General features: G+C 64.4%; 1 protein-coding gene across 2 annotated transcripts; it reads right to left on the bottom strand.

Annotated features, from left to right (window-relative positions):
• Positions 1 to 7954: 7954 nt before the first annotated feature.
• CHRNA4 (cholinergic receptor nicotinic alpha 4 subunit) lies at positions 7955 to 22043 on the bottom strand. Of its 2 annotated transcripts, XM_045443971.1 has the most exons (6): positions 21718 to 22043; positions 20174 to 20325; positions 16938 to 16982; positions 16601 to 16710; positions 11306 to 12683; positions 7955 to 8369 (listed from the first exon to the last, which is right to left on the bottom strand). In XM_045443971.1, exons 1-6 carry the CDS (start codon positions 21797 to 21799, stop codon positions 8244 to 8246), a joined length of 1893 nt encoding a protein of 630 aa, XP_045299927.1. In that variant the 5' UTR covers positions 21800 to 22043; the 3' UTR covers positions 7955 to 8243. The 2 variants fall into 2 exon arrangements, with proteins under 2 accessions (XP_045299927.1, XP_045299928.1); XM_045443972.1 differs by lacking the exons at positions 16938 to 16982; positions 20174 to 20325; positions 21718 to 22043 and having other exon boundaries at positions 11306 to 12547; positions 16601 to 16693.
• Positions 22044 to 22271: the final 228 nt, after the last annotated feature.

The following is a 22271-nucleotide window of genomic DNA, read 5'->3' as shown; positions in this document are numbered from 1 at the left end:
GGGAGCGGCCTGCTCACTGCAGGGAGGGGCGTCCCTGGGACCCGGAGTCCGTCCCTGCCCAGTCAAGTCCAAGTCGCCCCACCCCCACCCTCAGAGAGACAAGCTGCCATCCTTCTGTGGCTTCAAGGACCGCCCCCCTCCCCCCCCCCCCCGCCACCCCTGCAGCCTCCTGTGACCTTGTGACTCGGTGCCCTGGCACCCCCACGGTCCAGGCCCTGCCCAGGGCGGGGTTTCTCAGCCGCATTGAGTAACCCCGGGGGGGCTTGGAGATCGGTGCCCAACCCCCTCTCAAACACTCGCTGATGTGACCTTCCCGGGCCGGTGTCAGGGGCTCCTCTCTCCCTAGTAGCATCCCCTCACTAACGACATCGTGTCCAGCTCGCCTCCCATGTGCTTGAGTCCCTGGGGACCCTGACCTGCTGGCCCCATGCCTTGTCACTGCCAGCACCCCCCTTCTCCGGCCCACCAGCCTGGACACCACCCTGGCCGCCCCTGACCCTTACTTACCTGGAAACCTCACCTGCTGTGGCCTATAAACACCACGTCGTTTTCTAAACTGGGAAGGATTTGGGGCGGGCCTCCTTCAGACGCAGAGGCCAACATAAGCTTCCGAGGTGACATTTGCGCAGAGACAGGAACAAAGTGGGGAGTGGAAGATGGGAGAAGGTTCCAGCAGGGGCACAGCACGTGGGGGGCCTGAACCCACAGCACCACCCAGAAACGGCAGGAGGCTCCACAGGCCGGAGCGGCCGGGACAGAGACAGCTGAGCCCGGGGCCAGGAGCAAGGTCGGCTCTGACAGACCCGGGGGGCAGCACGGGGAGGGGGGTCGGGGGGTGGGGGAGGGTGTGTGGTCTGGACTCAGGAGCGGGTCACCAGGGCTTCTGAGCAAGGAACCGATGGGACCCGCAGTCTGTTGTACACGATCTGTGGGTAAGAACTCAGGGAACCCCGTGGGGTCAGGGCCTCATCGTTAGGCGCTGAGACGGAGGTGGCGAGAGCAGACGGGAGGCCGAGCCTGGGAGGGGGGGAGGTGGCGGAGCGACTGCGGGAGCCCTCTGGGGCGGGAGCCCACCGGAGAGGGGTGCTGGGTCTGGTCTCAGGCGGACAGCGTGTCGGCCACCATCTCAGCACGAGCAGAAGCCTTGGGGCTGGCTCCCTGGGCTGCAGGCAGGCTTGGCCCAGGAGCGGCACGGTCAGAGAAGGGACCGGGGAAGACGCCCGCCCTGGACCGTCTGCTCAAGGAGGCAGGGTGCAGCCGGGGCACGAGAGCCCAGGCGGGGGGAGCAGGCACCAGCTCACCCCCGCCCCCGTCCACAACCTGCGACGTCCCGGCCCAGCAGGCTGGGGAGAGTGCAACCCTGCCGCCCGCCCTCCCCGGCCCTGCCTCCTGTGTGGCTGACCGTCCGGGTCCGCGTGAGCCCCACCGCAGCACCCCCAATCCCTCCACACGTGCGTGTCCGGATGAACACACCGCACACGTGCTCACGTGCGGCACAACTCTCGGGGCCAGGAGATAAGTAACAGGGAAAATGACATCAGAGGGACAGGGCCACACAGCACCGGGCAGACCGCGCCGCGCCCACCAGACCAACGAGGACCGACAAGGATGTCCTCTTGGGCCCATTAACCTCAAACTCCCAAGTTCAAAGAGGGAAGGATTGATGTGACGACACGAAGCCAGAATCAGTAAGTAGAAAGGACAGACAGCCGGAAACACGGCATGGAGGTTGCAAAAGGAGAAGCATCGGCGAGGCGGGCGGGCGGTTACGGACACGCGCCGAAGCCGGGCTGCAGGGTCAGCTTGAAGACGTCTCCCCTCAGGCTCAGGAAAGGGTGAAACAGGGAATTCGAGCGTTGGCATCCACGTGGGGGGTGGAGGGGTGGTCCAAGTGGGAAGAGGTGGGAAGCGAGGACTGGGGAACGTTCAAATAGGCAGTTTTTAAAAATTAGAAAATTAGAGAAGATCTCGGACCTCACACTGAAGGGCTCAGAGAGCTGGATGGGATCGATTGTGAAAAGACTCCCTTAGATTCTTTAATGCAAAACATGGTGAAGAGAATGCAAATACTTCTTGGAAGAATGAGTCAGCTTGGTGTCCAAGGCGGGAGCATGATGACCCGAAGTGTTGAGGGAAAGCACTCAAGTGTCACATCCAGTGAATTATCACTGGAATGAACGGGGCAAAAACATGTCCCGAGTCCACAAAGTGTCAGAAGGGGAAACACCTTCCCCCTGAGGGGTGGGGGGCAGTTCCCCAGAAAGGGGAAAATAACCAGAAATTAGATCCAATACACAGGAAAGCCCAGTCCCTGAGACACGTGATGAAGTTCACTGCCGACTGGACAATGAAGCCCTCCACGTGGACAAATTCTGCACTTCTAGATTGTTCCGCTGTGGCTGGTGCATGGGAGGCCAGGATTCCTGAAGGCAACCAATGCACTTGCTTTATTCAGAGATGGGCAGCCTGATATCAATTTATTAAACTCTTGGAACATATAAATCTTGGCAGCAGCCATGAGGAGGAAGAAAATAGAACGTATAACCTTCGAGATTAGCATTTCCTTTATGGGAGGGGATAGAACATGTAAACAGAAACGTTTCCCAGTGTAGCAGAAATTACAATAAATATAAGTGAACTTCCAAACTGTGCTGAGAGGCACGACCCAGCTTTCTGCCTCTAGCCAGCTCAGAGCAGCCAGGGTTGGACTAGAGCACCCGGAACCCGGGAGAATGTACGAGGTGGTCATTCTGGGCGTTTCGACGGGGAACGATAGTGTTTTCTGAAAATGGTGCAGAGGCAGCTGGAGATTTGAATCATGAACCACGCTCATCGAATGCCATGTGCAAAAGCTGGCTCGGAAAGTGTTACAAACCGAAACATAAAAGCTAACACAAAGCTTTCTAGAAGGAAATCTAGAAGTACATACTCAAAACCTTGGGAGAGGCACAGATTTCTTAAGCAGGGTCCATAAAGCAATAACCATAGAAGGAAAAAAATAATAAATTGCACTTCATCAAAATTAAAAGCTTTTCTTCAAAAGACACCATTAAGGAAATGAAAATTGTAGTCACAGATGGGAAAGAAATATTAACAACTCATTAAAAGAAGGCGATGTGTAATGAGAAAAGATTTCAACACTTCACTAAGCAAGACACACGGGTGGTCAGTGAATCCACGACACGGCGCTCAGCAGCCCTGGTCTTCAGAGACGAGAAAGCCACTCACACAGTGCAACCCACACCCGGTGTCTCTGAGGCTGTCAGCAGGGGTGCGAGGCCACACGGCTGGGAAGCTTCTGGAAACACCTCCTGGGGCCTCCTGGGGCCCCGAAGTTCTGGTAGGTATTTGCGCCAGAGAAATGAAAACATGTCCACACGAAGACGCGTGTGCGTGTGCGCACGGGAAGCAGCATGATCCATCATAACTCCAAACGGGAAACAATCCAAGAGTCCACCAATGAATAAACAAATGGCGGAATATTCACAGACACAAGCAAATCACACACGTACTACCGGGGATGAACGGCAAAGCCCGCTGAAGCAAACAGGCTGTGCCCAAAGGAGAGTCCTCCATTTACATGAGGTTCTAGAACACACGAAGGCTCTAGTGCAATGGCGGTCAGGGCAGCGGCTTCCCGGGGAGGCTCGGGGAAGGTAGATGGACGTGTTCCATCCATCGACTTGGGTGGCAGCCACGGGCTGTTCACGTCGTAAACAGTGACAAGAGTCAGGTTAGCGGTTAAAGGTGGAAGCTGAGTGGCTATGTTGTTGTCAGCAAAGGTAGACTTCAAAACAGAGAATGCGCCAGAGAGGAAGGGGACGTGACATGAGGCCAAGGGGGCTGCTTTCCGGGAGGACACGGCAGCCCTCGATGTGACAGGGCTGCAGAATACAGGAAGCAAACGCTGACCGAGGAGCAGGGGACAGACCCACAGCTGTCTTCGGTGGCACTAACACCCGCGCGGGAATCGGGAGAGAAAGCAGACAGAAGACCAGAGCAGACCTCTCCCCTGACCTGACCTGGCCGGCATTGCTAGAACTTTCCCCAGACCACAGCAAGCGACACCTCCCCGTCAAGCACGTGTGGAAGGCTGGCCCAAAACAAGTGTCACAAATTTCAGATCAAACCGAGTAGTTCTCTGTCTACAACAGAATTACGTTAGAGACCAGCATTGAAGCTGGTCAAAGGGAGCTGACAAAGGCCAATGATGGGCATTTTCTGGAAGAGTCGATTAACATTCGATAAGAAACCCACCTCACTACTTGGCTACCGAAATGCAGGGGCCGGCACAGGGAGGCACAGCTGTGTCCCCACCAAAGGCACAGGTGACAACCCTTGCTGTGGACGGGGCAACCGGGCCCTGATGCAGGGAGGCAAAGTGACACAGCCTGTGGGCCAACCACCTGACCACGGCGGATCCCGCGGGGCACAGAGCGGTCCGTTCCCGGGGTTACAGCCAGTAGAAATGCACAAATGTACCAAAACCTGCCCCAAGATGCTCATAGCAGAAATACCAGCTGTCCCAGGGACGCCTGGAGGGCACAGTCGACTAAGCATCCAACTCTTGCTTTTGGCTCAGGTCACGATCTCCCAGTCTGTGAGTTCAAGCCCCGCATCGGGCTCTGCGCGGACAGCATGCAGCCTGCTTGGGATTCTCTCTCCCTCCCTCTCTCTTCTCCTCCACTCTGTCTCTCAAAATAAGTAAACTTAAAAGAAAGAAAGAAATACTAACAGCCCCAAACTGGAAACAGCCCGAATGCCATCGACTGGGAGACAGATAAAGAAAGACCGGTGTATCCTCCCACAGCAACCCACAGGGCAGCCGGGACACGCCGACGGCGGCCGGTGTGGCTCGTGGATGGAGCGTGGACTCAGGCTGAGGGAAGGAAGCTGGCACGAGCGCACACTGTGTGATCCCCTCTCCGGGAAATTCCAGAAGAGGCAGGACTAATGGATGCCTGGGGGCTGGGGGCTGGGGGCTGGCTGCACGGTCAGCCAGAGAAAACAGGTCAAGCTACGCCCTTGTCGCTACACCCGTGCGACAGGCAGGTATCCAGACGCGGCGGCAGTTGAGGGATGGGACCCCTGCCAGCCGGGTGGACAGCATCTGGCATGATCTGTGGGAACCCGGCAGGAACCCCACCCCCAACTTACCATTGTTATTCAGATGCAAAGGGAAAACTCTAGAATAAAAAGTCCCAGAGCACAGGACCGTAGGAAAGGTCAGTGGTCACTGATGTGGGGACGCACGCTGGGACCACGGGCCCGGCCCGTAAAGGTTCAGGTACTAAGCAGTTTCTGCTCTGTGGGCCACAAGGTCTCCATGGAAACTCCCAGGCCTGCCGCTGCGGGCCACATGCCACAGGGCGTGTCCACGTGCCCTGGCCAGCTTGGTCTGCTGCCCCAGGTGCCGTCGAGGGACTTAGGAACTTGGCGAGAAGGGGGAGGTGCACGGTCGCTTTGGACCTCGCACACGTGCGCGCCCACAGTTCTCTGTGCCCCGTCTCAGCTGGTGCAGGTGACCATGTGATGCCACGGAGAGACCAGTGCCGTTGAAAGAAGGATCTGACTCAATTTCCCAAGAGGGCACGCCACGCCCACAGGGCCACCAGGCAGGCTGAGGGGAAGGCCTGGGCCAGGGACCTGCAGGGCAGGGCGCACAGAGCCGCCCTCGTTGCCTGGGACCTGGCCCTGGGTGACTTCGGTGTCACGGCGGGGAGTAGCTGCTCGGAGTGGCCGGTGGTGACGCCTGGCCCCAGGCGGGGGTGGGGGGTGGGGTGGGAGGGAGTGTGGCACACACATGTCCCGCTCCAGGCAAATGTCCACCACCCCCAAAACGGGCTGGCCCCGGGGGGCGTCTGTCCTCAGGCCCCCGAGATGCCAAACGTCACAAGATACAGAGCATAAGAACGTGGTGAATACGAAGAGAGTTCAGGGCACGGTCCTGTGCGGTCACGGCGGCCTGAGCCACAATCCTCGAAAACGGGAAGGACGGTCTGCTCACAGGTGACGGGCAAGAAAACGCGTTTCCGTTTGCTCGGGCGGAGAACAGCGCTGAGCAGCTCCTTTGCGTTTACCGGCAGACCCGGGACCACGAGGGGTCTCGGCGGTGCCCGTGGACCCCGTGCCGCAGGGCTCCACTCACGACCAGAAGGGGCCCGGTGGGCTTTCCGGGCGACCGTGGCGCCCTGAGTGCGGAGCGGAGCCCCGGGTCCTTGGCGTCTCGTCTAATAAAACCCCCCGAGGTGAGGGCTGAGATCGTGCACTTTGGTCACATGCGAAATCTGCCTCGATCCCAAAAGCAAAACCCTGGAGGCAAATACGACAAAATAGTGTGCGTCGTCCCCTCATTTGGCGCGAGGGGAACCCGGTACTTAGGTTTTTGTGTGTGATTTTCTGACATTATTTATTGAGTCTCAAAAAAGCTCCACAAAGAAACAAAAACAGGGAAGGGAAAGGCAGCGTGTCTGTCCCAGCGGCTCCGCGGTCTCTCCTGATCCAGAAACGAGTGTCCGCGGCTGGGCCAGCGCCAGGACCCTCCCGCCACCACCGCCGCACATCTGGAGCCGGGTCCGACGCCGTCAGGACTGAGGGGACGACATGTGACACCCGCCTCTTGCGAAGGCCGCCCGGACGGCCCCCGGCGGGCAGGTGCCGGGCAGAGCCGGGCAGATGGGGCGGGACATTCAGAGCCTCGGGTCTCTATCCCGCTCCTGGGCGCGAGGACCTTCCGGCCCCAGTCGGGGTCCGCGTCACAGGCGCCTCACAGAGCGGGTGAGGGTGTGGCTGTGCCCCGGCACCACGGCCGACCGGGACCGGCGACCGGGCCTGGGCGGCGACCAGTCCTCGGACCACATGCTTGGTCTGTGCTGGGTTCCGAACGGGACTCTTCTCTCCAGGCCGCCAAGTACCTCCGGACCCAGGACCTCGCGGGCCAGGCGGGGCTCCAGGCCCAGCTCCTACCTGCCACACGGCACCCCTTTAGTCAGGGGGTCTGGGAGGTACCATTTTGACCATCAACATGAGGAACAGACTCCTTGGCCTCCGGTGGCCTCTGAATACACTGTCCTCCCCCGCTTCCCCGGCACTCGGGGCCTAAGGGCTCCGGAGAAAGCGGGAGAGCCCAGGGACAGCACGTGCCCCCCCACGCCCCCCCGGGGCAACACTTCCCCAGGGTCACGGGGATACTACTGACGTCGCCTTGGGGCGGGGCGGGGGAATGACACCGGGTCCCCCAGCTGTGGCTCCTCGGCTGTGCCGGCCGCGGGATGAAAGCCAGGGCCGGGAGGCCTGTGGGGGCCCCTCACATAGGACATTTCTCTGGGACCACACTGCAGAGGGTCCCAGAGTCAGCCCGGGCAAGGTGTCCTCAGGCACCCTCACCATGGCCACCGAGCCTGTGCTTCAGAGAGGGTCTCCCAAGGGGCTGTGTACAGAGGGGACCCACAGGAGGTCAGGGACCCCGGACACTGGACACTGCCCCGGGACCTTCACCACTACCCGTGTCCACTGGGAGTCTGCAAATGCTTGCCCAGGACTTCCCAGGACCCCAGGAAGACAGATGTCCAGAGTCGCTGGTGCGAAGGGTACCTGTGCCCATGGGGCGCCTGTCGCTAGACTCCCCTGCACGCTGGCCCAGAACTTGCATTATCACTACCCAGAATAAAACAAAACAAAGCATCCCTGCTTGGACCCACCCATCCCTGCTTGGACCCACCCCTGGCAAATGAGATTCCAGAGTCTGCCGCCTGGCCTCTGCGGGGGCCAAGAGAGCCAGCCCGAGGACGCTGGTGGGTGGGTGGGGGTGCAGATGTCCGGGCCTCCGTGATCCCACAGGGGTGAGGGGAATTGGGGGCTGACGGTGGCGGAAGGTCGTGGCCCTCGGGACAGTCGGGACTGCTAGCTGCTTGCTGAGTGGTCGGACGCGTGTCCTGGGCAGGAAGCCAACGTGTCACCATGCTCCAGATAAACTTTAATAAGACGTAGGCGGTGACCCGCCCTCCAGACAAGAACAGGCATTTCCTAGCCGTCCTTTCCAGCCCGGCCGCCCCCCAGGCAGGTCTCAGCAGGACCGAGCCAGCACCGGCTCCCCCGGGGTGCAGTGACCCTTTCCAAGGCTGTCTCACAGTAGGCAGAAAACAGGGGGACAATCTGGCAAATGCTGTGACCCCACGCAGTTGAGGAACCCCTAGGACAGCCAGGCACAGACCTGGGGCTGCGGGCGCCTGGCCCCCGTCCCGCTAGATCATGCCGGCCAGCCACGGGGGCAGGAAGAGACCCGCGGTCCCCAGCAGGCAGACGAGGACGAACACCCACAGGAAGATGCGGTCGATGACCATGGCCACGTACTTCCAGTCCTCCTTCACCTGCAAACACAGACGCGTGTGGTCACTCCCAGCCCACTGCCCTCAGGCCCCCAGACGGCGAAAACCTTCCAGAACCTGGTACTTTTCCCGGCAGGATCTCCATTTCCCCTCCTGGACACCCAGGTAATCAGGGTGACCGCCTGCTGAGCTGAGCAGGAGGGGCTCAGAGACGCATCCTGCAGGCCGGGCCTGGGGTTTGGTGCTCTGGCCCACCTGACTTCACCTGCCTGGCCAGAAGCCCCAGGGCCAGGGAGGTGGAGAGCCTCTGGGACCCCAGCAGCCAGGCTGCTTTATGGTGACGTTTGCTCTCACCTCACCAAAGCTGGGACGGACACCATGGAGAGCATCAGGTGTGCCCCCATTTTGCAGATGAGGAAAGTGAGGCCCAGAGAGGGGATGCCCACAGGCCTCAGCTATTCAGGGCCAGGGCCGGGAGCACCCTCGGGGCCTCCCCCGCAGTGGACCACGTCCAGAAGGCGACGGCCGAGGCCCAGCTGCCCTGCACTCCCCCCCACCCTGTTCCAAGGGGCGGTGCTCACAGGCCAGCTGCCCTCCTGAGTCAGCGGGGTCTCTTAGCTCTGTCTCTAAGGTCCCTGGGTGGGAGTGGGGGGGACAAGCAAACGGCAGACCAGGGCACTGCGGGCAGGCTCGGAGTGGGGCACGACAGCAGGAGTGGAGGGCTCCTCAGAGGTGGTGAGGATGCCCTGGCTTGAGCGGAGGTCCCGGACACGGAGGCCAGAGGGCACATCACCCGCGGCCATTCACCTTTAGAAAGGAGGCAGTGCTGTCCACGCACCGGTGGGGACCCTGAGGCACAGAGGGCAGCCCAGGGCAGAGGCTCCGAGAGGCACAAGCGGTGGCGGGCTGGGCGGGTGGGCAGCCTGGGCAGGGGTGGGCTCAGCCCTCGTTCTGGGGTGTGGAGGGTACAGAGGGCCCTTCGCTGCCATTTTCTGCTCTGATTTCTCAAGTCATCAGAGACATCCTGAGGGTTTCAAAGCAAACCGAAGCCGGAGGGCAAGCAAGGCCACTTATAAATAAGAAGTCCATCCGGGACCCTCCGTTCCAGGGAGGCTGAGACACACACACGCGTCCGCTTTGTCTTTGATCCCCCCGCACCCGTCCCCCATCCTGCGGATGAAAGGCCCTCGCGGACAAAGCCGCCCAGAGCGTCCAAGGCCCGTCCTCGTCAAGGCAGCCTGGCGATGCTCCCAAACCAGAACCAGGTCGTGGCGGCCAGACCCGCGATGCGGATAAAGGACGGGCCAGGCCCCCTCCAGACAGGCACCGCCAGCCGCTGGGCTCCCTGAGGATTCTGGTTCCACTTCTAACGGCATCAGTCCCTCCTCAGCACTGCTCGGACCCCCCAGCTGTGCTCCCACTCCCAGCTCGGACCCCAGCTCGGACCCCCAGCAGTGCTCAGACCCCCAGCTGTGCTCCCACCCCCAGCTCGGACCCCAGCTTGGACCCCCAGCAGTGCTCCCACCCCCCAGCTCGGACCCCAGCTCGGACCCTCAGCAGTGCTCCCACCCCCAGCTGTGCTCCCACCCCCAGCAGTGCTCCAACTCCCCACCAGGGCTCGGATCCCCCAGCAGTACTCGGACCCCCAGCAGTGCTCGGACCCCCACATCGAGTTAGGGAACCATCTGTTCTTTAAGAGCTGGCAGCAAAATGGGGTCCAGGGCAGAACCTTCTGGAAACCTCCAGAACAGCTTCACAGCCTCTTGAGGTTCAGCAGGGTACCTAGGAAACCGGGATGTGCTGTGCAGGCAGCACCCCTGATCCTCTCCAGGGCTCACTCAGCCATGGGGCACATGGTCCTGGGGCCACACGTGTCCCATAAACAATCAGGGGCCATTACCCAAGGTGCAGGCAGGGACAGCAGCGTCCCCATCACGGCAGCAGCAGCACCGGCGGGCAGGACACAGTTGACAAGGGCAAGGTCAATGCAGCAGGGCAGAGGTCAGGCCCCAGGCTGACCAGCAAATAGCGGCCCAGCAGACTGACCAGGGCCAGAGACCCCTCTCACTTCCTCTGCCTGTGCTTTGACCTTACAGATGTCCCCACCTCACTCCTGACTACATGAGGTCCTGAGATTTCAGCCAAGTCTGAGCTGGGACGGGTGGACAAGCATCACTACAAGGAAAAAGGAACGTTCCCTAGCGGTGGGGGTCAGGCAGAGATGGCCCGTCCCTGGGCCCAGTGCCCACCAGCGGGGCGTCCCGGGCACATCCAGTAACCTCTCCTTCGTGAGCCGAGCACAACAGGTGCGTGGCAGTCCTATCTCAGCCCTAGGGGCTGACACTCAGCCGAGGGACTGGGGACACTGTCAGGGCGCCCTCCGATCCCTGCGGGTGACTGCGCTCCTCCACAGCTGGGGTCCCGGGGTCCCCAGGTCCTTGTAGCCAGGCCAGCGATAGAGCCCCTTCGCCCACGACTCCCAGCTTGACATGTGGGGTGCTGGCCGAAGAGGCAGGGCTGTGCCCCAGACCCCAGTCCTGCCCTCTCCCTACTCCTCCTCCTCCGCCCCGGGGCCCAGCCACCCCCAGCCCCTCCCCAGAAGCCCACGCCCCGCTTGGACAGGGCTTTCCTGGAGGCCAGCAATAGCGCCCAGACGTCCTGGGCCTGCCTTCTGTCTGCAGGATCCCTGTGTCCTGAACAGCAAGGACGCCCCTGCGGTCCACTCTCCGCTAGACGCTCTGGGCCACCTGCGCCAGTGCCACCCCTGGGACCTCCCGCCAGCGTCAGACGTTCAGGGAATAGAGAACAGGACAGGGTCGGGGCTCGAGGTGCGTGCGTCCCAGAGCTCAGTAGCCTGGGTCCGGGCCCCGGCCTTTGGACTTTTCCCTGGCCGCTCCCTCCTCCGGAGACGAAAGAGAGGCAGAGAGCGTCCGTCCGGCCAGGGACACCTCCAGACACAGCCATGGGCAGAAACTTACCGAGAAGTCCGTGTCTTCCGCCTTCAGATGGTCCGCGATGTACTGGACGCCCTCTACGGCCCGCGTCAGCGCCGGGGACAGGGGCAGGTGCCGGGGCGCGGCTTTGGTGCCGCGGGCTTTGAGCGCGGCGTTTGGGGACGGCTCCTTCTGGCACCTGCACTTGCACGGAGAGGGCTGGTCTGGAGGCGGGAGCTCGGCCGAGCCGGCCTTCAGAAAGGTGGGGGAGCCGGCCACGGGGCCCCCGGCCTGGGAGGCGGCATCGTCTTGGGGAACGCGGCACTGGACGCTCCGAGACCGGCACCGGACGCCGTCCTCCGCGGCTTCGGCGGGGCTGGACACGTGCTGGGCACTCAGGGACCGGGCTTTGGCGAGCCCCGGGGCCCGGGTGCCGGAGGGCGGGTGGCAGGGATCAGGCGAGGGGCAGGGGCTCCCGTTCTCAGCCTCCGAGGGCTGCGGGGCAGGGACCTGGTCCGCGGGCAGCTTGCGGGCCGCCTGGGCCTTGGCCGGCTCGTCCAGGGGGCCGCGGGAGGACGGGGCGGGCGAGGAGGGCGAGGGGCCCTGGCTCCGAGCTGCGCTCGTGAGGGTGGGCTCCCCCTCGGGCTCGGGCCAGAAGCCCGGGGCGCCGGCCACCTTGTGCATGGACTCGATGAGCCGCCTGCAGTTGTCCTTGACCACCGACGGCCGTTTCATGAAGAGCAGGCGGGGCACGACGTCCAGGAAGACCCGGCGGACCCAGGCGGGCATGGTGTGCGTGCGCGGGGAGCGGTGGTGCACGTTGAGCACGAAGACGGTGATGACGATGGACAGCGTGACGAAGATCATGGTGAACAGCAGGTACTCGCCGATGAGCGGGATGACCAGGGAGGTGGAGGGGATGATCTCGGTGATGAGCAGCAGGAAGACGGTGAGCGAGAGCAGCACGGAGATGCACAGCGTGATCTTCTCTCCGCACTCGGACGGCAGGTAGAAGACCAGCACCGTGAGGCAGGAGATGAGCAGGCAGGGGATGATGAGGTTGATGGTGTAGAAGAGGGGCAGACGCCGGATGACGAAGGCGTAGGTGATGTCCGGGTAGACCTCGGCACAGCACTCGTACTTCCTGGTGTTGTAGGTGCCCACGGCGTCCACGATGACCCACTCCCCGCTCTCCCACAGGTCCAGCTGGTCCACGCGGCTGTGCATGTTCACCAGGTCGATCTTGGCCTTGTCGTAGGTCCAGGACCCGAACTTCATGGTGCAGTTCTGCTGGTCGAAGGGGAAGAAGGTGACGTCGATGCTGCAGGAGCTCTTGTAGATGGCCGGGGGCGTCCACTGGACCCGCCCGTCGTGGAAGAGGTGGGCCTTGGTCAGGTGGGTGACCGCAAAGTCCCCGTCCGCGCTGCGCAGGAAGAGAGGGGCGTGAGACCCCCCCCCCCCCCCGGCACCGCTCCCGGCTCACGGGCGCGGCCCCCGAGGGCAGGGCGGGGCTGGGGGCCCCCCCCCCCCGGGCGCGTCGTGGTCAGCCACCTGCCTCGGCTTATCACCCCTACCCTGGGGGGACACGCGGCTTGGCGGCGATCCCTTGGGGGGGAGAGGCAGGGAGGGGGCCCTGCGCCGGGGCAGGGGCGGGGGGCCTGGCAGCCGGTCCGTTTCTGTCCCGGAGCCAGGAACTAGTCTGGGCCAGGGCCCGCGGGCAGCCTAAAGGGGGGTCAGGTCCCTGCAAGGGTCCGAGGTCGGGGAGCTCCCGTCCCCGGTGTGAGGGCGAGGGGGGCCCTCCCCACGGCCCGGGGCGGAGGGCAAAGGGCACGGCTCCTCAGAGGGTCCTGGCCCCCACCCACACCCCGTGCACATGACGGCACGGACGTGAAAATGGCTGCGGGCACCAGGGCACAGAACTCCGCAGGGTCTCGGGGGACTGGGCCTGGTCCCCTGTAGGTCACCTAGGGGGTTGGGCCAAGCGGGGCGAGGGCCTGTCTGGTCACCGTCTCCTGCCCCAGACCAGGCGCGCCCGCACCACTGGGCACTTTGCTACTCTCTCTCTGTTACCCCCACAACTCACAGGTGAGGTTACTCCCCTCCGGCACAGGCGAGGACCCCAGGCCACATGAGCAGGAGACGGCAGGGCCAGGCCCTGGCCATCCGCCCTCTTGCCTCGCCCTTGGCCGGGGGCGGGTGTTGGCTCCTGTCCACAGGCCGAGTGGGCACAGAACAGGGCCGGGGGGGGGGATACTGTCTGTGACCCCAGGCTTCCCAGACAGCAGCGTCTGCCTCACTGTCTCCACGAGTGTGGAGTGGGGCCCAGGAACCTCATCGGCTCCTGGAGTCGGCCCTGCTCTCCTCTGTGGCTGGAAGCCCCTGGTTGCCAGCGGGGTCCCCGGCCAGTGTCACCACTCTCCTGGCCTCAGTCTCCCCGAGGCGTGGTGGCCACGAGCAGGTGGAGACAGCGGCAGCCCCAGGCTTGGCTCTGAAGGGCTGGCAGGGAACCTCCCCACGGCCCCACGGAGCCCCAAGGACAGTGGCTCGAAGACCGTGGAGGTGGGGGTTCACCACAACCTGTTGGCACAGCAGCTCAGCCAGAGAAGCTGCCGGCAGACCCCAGACCCTCGACACCAGCTGCTCAGCCCCGGGTGTGGGTCAGGTGCCCACCAAGGGCTCAGAGCCCAGCCTTCCTTGCCGGCCCACACCCCTGCTTCCCACACCCACCGCGGGTGCACTCAGCCCGGGCCTAGAAGCCCGCAGCCCCAGTGAACACCTCCCCGTCCCCCGCATCCAGCTCAGAGACCCCCCCCCCCCCGCACCGTGCTCTCAGTGGGCACCAACCCGATCCCATGACCTCCGTGACCCTTCCTAGCTGACGTCTAGGTCGGTGGCAGGTGGAGACCCGCAAATGCATCCCCACGAAGAGGGGCAGGGCTTTCCACTGGGGGCCGCTGGACGCTGGCCTGGGGCTGAGGCTCTCTCCCCGGCAGGATGACGCAAGACTGTCCTCCCTCGGCAACATCCCTCCAAACCCAAAGCCTTGCCCCTCTGAGGCACAAAGCAAATGAACCAACGCCACTCAGCAAACATTCTGCACGGAGATCAGAGGCTCCAGTCGGTGGCGTGAGCCCGGCAGCCCTGATCCTCCAGGCAGGGCAGGGAATGTTCCAGAAGTTCACGGAAAGCAACCCCAGGAACTGGGAATCTGCACCCAGGCCTCTGGGTTTTGATGCCCACAGACAGGATCGGAGTTTTCTCCTGGGACACAGCCCGCTGACCCCTGCGGCCACGCCCCCACGTGCCCCCAGCCGCAAGGCCCCCGTCTCCTGGCCCGGCCCAGCCCCGGCTCAGATCCCCAAGACGCCTCCCAGGAGGCCGTGCTCGTCTGGACCTGTGGCCTGGGCCTGCGGGTGGACATGCTCCCTGATGTGCAGCAGCCTGGCCGCGTCTTGAGGAAGCAGAGGATCTCAGAAGGCGGCCCGGAGGGTCCAACGTCTTCCCGGCCCGGCCCCGAGGCCCCGGCGGTGCAGGGGCGAGGCCCGGCGCCAGGGGTGTCTGGTTCCACGGCAGGCGTCCAGCAGGGCTGTGCCTCCGGGGAGCCGAGGGGCGTGGACGTTGGGACTGGACGGGCAGAGCCCGAGCACGTTCTACGGCAGAGCAGGGGCGCCATCCCAGCCTGTCCGGGCCCCCCCGTCCAGGCCCCCCGCTCCAGGCCCCGCGAACCCCCATCCGTGTGGTGCTGCGTGTAAGAGGCCTTGCAAGACACTCTGCCCCCAAGGGCTCACATGGAGAAGCCCCCAAGTGGACAGACAGCACGGCCTCCAACCAAGGGGATTCCCCAAAGCTACCAGAAAGCTGCCCCCCCTCTTTCCCCTCACCCAGTAGCCCAGGGCGACCACCCGGCCACACTCAAGTGGACAGCGGCCTGGTCAGCGGCCTCCCGTTGCCCCTGGAAACGAGCCCTCCTGGTGGCCGTGGCTTGGCCACCATCGGCCACCGGCTCCGGGACCCTTCCTCGCCCACCAGCGCAGCCCTGCGCAGACAAAGCCCCTGTGCCGACCACAGCCTCACAGAGAAGCTACCTCCCCCAGGGACCCCGAAGGAGGAGAAACAAGGAGGGACTTTGAGTGTAGCCCCATCCTGGGCTGCAGTCTCGGGGGGTCTGTACAGATCCCAGAGCTGCTTCTCAGCCAGCATGTCCTGCCCAGGGAGGGTCTGGTGTGACCACAGCACGAAGGCTCCCCTGGGGGCCCAGGGCGCTGACACTGATGCGCATCCTCTGAATCCGCCACTCAGACGGTGTGGTGCTAGGTCCTGGGGTGAGGGGTGTGGGGAGCAGACCAGGGACCCCGGGAGGGCTGGGGCGGCGGCAGGGGCTGGTCGTAGAGAGCAGAGGACCGTGCCCTGCGGAGAGAGCCTTCCCCTCACGGAGCTGACCCCCTCTAATGCATCTCGGAGAACCCTCCAGCTCTCCCGCTGTTATTACTGGAATCAATTAAGTTGGAAAAGGAGCCCAATCGTTCTTAATCAAATAGCAACGTTTTATAGGTCAGGCCCATTGCCCGGGGGCCCGGGAGGGGCTTTGTACCACAGCCCGCTGGGGTCTGGCAGTGGGGAGGGCAGGGGTCCGGGGGGAGCTAAGTGCTGCCATTGCTTTGTTCGTAATTGTAACTGCTGTGGGAGCTGCTGCCCCGGCCTGAGCCTGAACAAACAGCCCAGCTGTGACCCGGCAGTGACACGGGGACAGAGGAGGACGTCGTCGGGCTGCCCCGGGCTCAGGATCCCCCTGCAAGGGTCCCGGGAAAGGAGGAGTTGGAGCCCACTCCCTGCCACGGCCGTGCCTGGAAAGCACCGGCTTCCTGGCACAGAACAACCACATCCAAGAACAGATTCAGGGAGGCGTCCGGGGGCCACTCGCTCAGCAGCGTGAAGGTGCCGGTGCTGGGAAGGCTGACCGCACAGGGGGACTGGGGACACCGAGCTGGGCCGGGTGGTTGTGTGCGTGGCAAGGGACCACCTGCTGCCCGGCTGGGGACAGTGAGTGCGGCCGGTAGGGGGGCAGCTCTGGGGCCTGCAGTCGCCCTGGGGCAGGACTGGGGCCGGGGGGGGGGGGGGGGGGGGGGGGGGGGGGGGGGCTGGTCCAGCCAGGGACAGAGCCCCCAGGGCCCTTGTCTCCTGCTTTGCTCACCCCCCTTCCCTTCCAGAGGCCTCAGCCCTGGCTCCCGACAGTGGGGCCCACACAGGCCACCACCTCTTGCTCGCGCCTGGATGGCCTGGATCACTGGCACCCGGACACGGGTACCTGCACCCCTGCCCGCCAACCTCCCAGGGGCTCACTTGTTGTAAAGGACGATGTCCGGCCGCCAGATGAGCTCGGAGGGAATGCGAATGGAGGTGACGTTCTCGTAGTCGGCAGGGTCCCAGCGCAGCTTGTAGTCATGCCATTCCTGGGGGCAGGGGGAGGCGGGGGGGGGGGGGGAGCCACAGCTGTGAGGGGGAGGGCCGTGGGGGAGAGGTGTGGGGGAGGGGGAGAGGGAAAGAGGAGAGGAGGGGGAAGGGGAGAGGGAAAGAGGAGGGGAGAGGGAGGGGGAGAGGGAAAGAGGAGGGGAGGAGGGACAGGCAGGGAGGGGTGTGGGGGGAGGAACCAGGGGTGGAGGGGGCCGCACTCGCTCACCTGCTTCACCCACACGTTAGTCGTCATCATCTGGTTCTTCTCATCCTGGGACGCAGAGAAGGGCCATTGTTGTAACTCCCTTGGGTGACTGGAGCCTCCCTGTCTCTCTCTCCATCTCCCTCCCCCCTTCCTCCTTCTCTCTCTACTCCCCCTCTCCCCCTCACCCCCCACTCTCTGGGCCCTGAGTATTTTCCTCACCCACAAAGACAGGCCTGTGCTGAACACGGGAAGCAGGCGACCTCAGAAGGAGTGAGTGCCCCGTCCCTGGAGGCAACCAAGCCCAGGATGGTCAGCCCGAAGGGATTTAGAATGTGGGGACAAGGACCCTGAACCCTCCCAGAAGGAGAGTGGGGACAAGGCTTGCCTGACTTCTCAGGCGGCCAGGGCCTGGCGCTCCCCCAGCCACGCAGACGTGTGAGATGGCGAGTGTGATGGCTCCCAGGCTGCTGCTGGAGGACAGCCGCCCTCCGGGGACCCTGCCAATGTGCTCCACCCTCCCAGCTGCTCTAGACCGCCCTTGGGCAGGTGTGTCCTAGGTGACCAGGCGCCTGCGCCTCCGGCCGACCGTCATTAAAGCAAGCTGGGTTCGCACAGGCCCCGCGCTCACCAGGCTGGCCCCTCGACAAACTTGCCCTGTAGGACCAGAGCCTCAGCACCTTGAGGACAGGTAAGGGGCTGGAACAGGGGAGGTGGGAGCAGGAGGCCCGGCCGGTTCCCTCTCGAGGTCACAGTGTGGTCACCTGTCCAGGTGAGGAGGCTGGACCACACACCCTGAGAAGTCCCGTGGCCCCCGCCCTGCACTGCCCTCACCACCCCCCCCCCCCTTATTCCCTACCGGTGAATGGGGAGGAGCCATCTGCCACGTTTCTGCTGGGGAGCACCGTCCTCTGGGCCGTCAGACCCCAACACGTGATGGAGTCTTTTGGAGTGCAGCAGGGACGGGGGTCCGTGCAGAACACGGGGGTCTGGGACGGGAAGTCCCGGGGCCTCACACTGAGCCCTGTGGCACTGATGCCGGCCTCTGTGGGCCACAGCACACCCCAGCCCCATGGGTCACACCTAGGAGGGGGCTGGCCCCAGGTGGGCCCTTTGCCCAAGGTTCGGGGAGGACCCCCTCAGAGTGCACGTTGCCCACAGGGTCCCGAGGGCAGGGGGCCAGGTAGAGAGGCACAGGGTGCCGGGGGCAGTGTCTGAGCAAGGCTCTCTGCACCCAGCGATGGCCTGACATCCCCCCCCCCGCCCCCCACAACCCCCTGTGCCAGGAACACACAGGCCAGTGGGAAAGACCGCTGAAATCGAAGAAATCCGAAGGATCACCAAACCAGAACGGTGTCCGGTGCCCGGACGAGGGTCAGGGTGGGGTCTTGTCCCCAAAGGCTCAGGCCTGGGCCCCTGCCCACCTGCCTCCCCGGGGGACAAGCTCCCAGCCGGCTAGTTCAGGGAGAAGGGACCGTGTCCCTTGCCGCCCCCAGGAACCGCCCTTGATCCTGCTCTCCCCCAGACCCACCCGGGGCAGGCCACCCAGACGCCTGAGCAGGGCTGTCCCCCCACATCCAAGTGTGACCCGAGCGGGCCCTGGAGCCGGTGTTGGACACAATGTCCAATGACCTCGGCAGCACGGTCCTGCCCGGTGCTTACTGGCCCATCACGCCCCTGCCTGGCCCCAGTCCTGCCCTGCCCCCCGGCGGACAGCCTGCCCCTGCTGGACCCCGTCCAACCCACCCCCCGACCTCCCCAGGCTCAGGACGAGCTTCAAGGCGACAGGGCCTGGCCTCCTTCCTCACCAGGGACTCCTCGGCTCTTCTGCAGGTGTGAGCTCACACACATGAGCACGCCCTGCCCAGACACAGCCCTGCAGCCAATGCATGAGCCCTGCAGGGGCTGGGCAGAGAGGGGCCCAGACGTGTGCCACCGGGCCGCTCATCAGCACGCACGTGTGCAGGCGTGCCCCGGGCCAGCTCTGGTGCACACAGAGGAGCCTGGGGGCTCCTCTCATCCTGCCAGGCACATCCCTCACCAGGACTGGAGCCGATGTGCCCCAGGCCTCAGGCTCTTCCGGGCACTGGGAGCCGAGGCTCTGTGGTGCCCCGAGGAACCCAGGTAGACGGTCCGGCTCAGAACTTTAAGCGGCGGGCAGCCAAGGGCCGCCTCTGCCCATGTTTGGGGACCTCCGAGGGCTCACCAGCCCAGTGCCTCAGCCAGGAGCACTTTGCAGGCGTAGTTTGAGGTCTGGCTCCAGGAGGCCGGAAGCCTTGAGTCTGGACACCGCTGAGGACAGGTAGACTGACCGGGTCTCCCTACCCACAGGGCCCGCACGCAGCCCTTTCTGTCCCCCCTTCCCAAAGCCTCTCAGACGCTGCCCAGGAAGCCAGACAGGCTGCCTTTCTACGTCACGGGAGAAAAGACCGGTGGCCACTGGATACACACGGCACCAGTCTGGGATCAGGGCCTCCAGACCCCGTAGGCCTGGGGCCCCCTCGTGGTGAGCGAGCCAAGCTCCCCGAGGCCCCCTCCTGGCCGGGCTGGAGCCTCCCCTCCAAGGTACTTGGGCCCCCACCCCAGTGAACCCACTACCCAGTCAGATCTCCCCCACAGGATGGGCCCCGACCCCAAATGGATGCCCCTGCCCTTCCAGAGCTGTGACCATTTGGAGACGGCACCCCCAGCTCCCCCTCCGCCCCAGCAGTCTCCTCGGTCCCTAACCAGGAAGAGAAATGCACCCAAACCTGTCCGAGCCTTGCTGGGACACCGTGTTCCAGACCAGTGGGTAGCGGGGCTCTCCTAGACCAGGGGGCACGAGGGTCGCATCTCAAGCCCCCGGCCCCTCAACTCACAAAACCTCCTGCAGCCTGACCACTCGCAGCCGGGGCAAGTGCCCCCACCCCCCAGAGGCACGCTCTGCTCTTGGCTTCTGAAGGACATGGCCCCGGCCTGCTGCTGACACTCTGGCATTGTGGGTTCCCACGTGGGGGGCGGCGGGGAGCAAAGCTCCGGGTGGGGGTGCACAAAACCCGTCTTTCCCCTGGGCTCCCCCACAAGGGCGTGTGTGCAGGACTCTGGCGGGGCTGGACACACGCGGAGAGCAGACGGAGCCCCCCGCCCCTCCAGGCGTCCCGGCCAGGCCGGCCTCCTCTAGGGCGCAGGGGCACCCCTCAGGCAGAACCTCCATTGCGGTGTGTGACGGGTGTGTGACAGCCGAGGCCCAGCGCTCCCCGCTTCCCCCCCTCGGCACCTACCACGTCAATGAGCTGTGCGATGGACAGCCCGAAGTGGACGAGAACCACGTCCGAGATGTTGGCCACGGGCCGGGACCACTTGTTGTAGCCAGCGAAGAGCTTCTTCAGCAGCCGTTCCTCTGCGTGGGCCCGGGTCTCCACGTGGCTGCTTGCTATGGGGACAGGAAGGTGTGCAGCTCAGGGGCGGAAGATGGTGGGCCCACCGGCTGCCCGCTCTGGCCTCCCACCTGGCCCTGGCTTCCTTCCAGGTCCATCCACCTCAGGACATTTGCACATCCTGCCCTATTCTGGCCTCGGTTTCCCTCCTACCCTCTGGGTAAAGGGGTAAGTTCCTCAGGGAAGCCTTTCCAGACCCCTCAAGCACCCTGCACTGTACCCCCAAAACAGACAACTGATCTGGTAAGAGCTGACTGGGGTAAGTCTCCCTGCCAGACGTGACTTCCGGAAGGAGGGGCTGCATCTCCAGCTACTAGCAGACTTCTGAAAACACAAGGTGGGGATACCCACAGGATTCCAGGACACTGGGGACCCGTCCAAAGAGGGGGAGGGGGGACGGACAGCCCGCTTCCTGTAGTTGCCAGCAACCCTGAGTTACCACCCAGACCCGGACGACCACTCCAGCACCCTGTGTTCTTGGACAGACACGCAGACTGCCTTCCATGAGTCAAGGGTGACCCCCCCCCCCCCAACACACACTCTGCTTCCTGGGAGGGGCCACTCTGACCCAGCCCAGCCTTGCTGACCAGTCTGTGATCTGGGGACGTCTCTGTCTCTCCTGGGCACCTGCACTGGGGCCACTGCATCATCAGGGGATTTGGGGAGGGGAACAGGGTACCAGCTCACCTGTAAGTCACACACAGGATGTGAAAAGGGGGTCCACCAACATTCCTAGGTCGGTCTGTGACCAACGGGACCCTTCACTCTCAGTCCAGAGCTCCCCAGCCCAACCTTATTCTTCCTGGTCCCTTGGACCAGGAGGGTATAGCCCACCCCTCACGGGGGAGGCCAGGAGCTTCAATTCCCCCCACCAACCTATGAATAACAAGGTGGCTGCCCAGGGGGTGGGGGGAGGGGAAGGCGGAGGGGGCTGGGACTTAGGCTGTCCCACTGAGCCTGGGGGAGCAGAAAAGGTGCGGGTGGGGTGCGGTCAAGGGCGGGAGCCACCGCTCTGATCCCCCAAATCAGGAGCAGGCATGGGGGTGTCTGCATGAAAATGTGGCCAAATGGATAAAGAGGGGGAGAGATGGGCCCCGCCTCTCTTTACCCAAGTTGGAGCTTCTGGGTCCAGCTCCCCAAACAGCAGCCCCCACCCCCACCCAAACCTGTCTCCCGCATTCGCCGGCGAGTTAACTCCTTCCTTGCCCGGCTCGGTCCGCACCGCAGGACAGCCTTTGCGTCTAGGGTGGGGGAGCCTCCGCGCTGCCCCGTTGCGCGCACCCGCGGCTCGGGACTGCAGCCAGGAGCCTCCCCTTCTCTGGCTCTGGAGAGCCGAGGCCGCCCTGAACTGGACGAAAGGGGGGCCTGTCTAGCGCCCCGAAACTTACCGGGCAGGAAGCCGGCCCCCAGCAGCAGCAGCAGCGGCGGCAGCAGCGGCGGCGGCGGCGCCCCCGGGCCCCCGAGCTCCATGGCGCACCGAGCGGGCTCTAGACGCGGGCGGCTCCCGTCTCCGCCGCGCCCCCGCTCCGAGGCCCGCGCGCGCCCAACTTCATGCCCCCGCGCCGCGCGGGCCGCTCGGGCCGCTGGGCCTGGTTCCGCCGCTCCTCCCGCGGGGCGCGGCGGCGGCGGCGGCGGCGGCGGCGGCGACCCGGCCGGGAGCGCGGGGCTGTGGGCTCGGCGGCGCGGCCGCGCCCGGACCTGCCCGCCTCCAGCCGGCGAGGAGGAGACGGAGGAGGGAGAGGGGGAGGAGGGGGGGAGGGGGGAAGCGGGCGAGGACGTGAGGGGAGGAGGGCGGGTGGGGGGAGCGGACCACCGGCCGGGAGGGGGCGCGGAGGCTGCGCTCCGCCAGCTCCGGGGCAAAGTTTCCGTCGTTCTCCCGGGGCCGGGGACGTGCCCGAGCCAGGGGCGGGGGCCCGTAGTCACTGCGTGCGACTGGGGGATC

This window comes from Leopardus geoffroyi, chromosome A3 (genome assembly GCF_018350155.1).
Source record: "Leopardus geoffroyi isolate Oge1 chromosome A3, O.geoffroyi_Oge1_pat1.0, whole genome shotgun sequence".
Classification (NCBI taxonomy): Eukaryota; Metazoa; Chordata; class Mammalia; order Carnivora; family Felidae; genus Leopardus; species Leopardus geoffroyi.
The sequence above is the reverse complement of the archived record's forward strand: the minus strand, read 5'-3'. Positions and strand labels throughout refer to the sequence as shown.

Coding starts and splice junctions, on each gene's coding strand:
- CHRNA4 (XM_045443971.1), bottom strand. CDS start 21,799: ATGGAGCTCGGGGGCCCGGGGGCGCCGCCGCCGCCGCTGCTGCCGCCG. Junction 16,711..16,937: donor CTAACGTGTGGGTGAAGCAG/GTGAGCGAGTGC, acceptor CCCTGCCCCCAG/GAATGGCATGACTACAAGCT. Junction 12,684..16,600: donor GACATCGTCCTTTACAACAA/GTGAGCCCCTGG, acceptor CTTCCTGCGCAG/CGCGGACGGGGACTTTGCGG.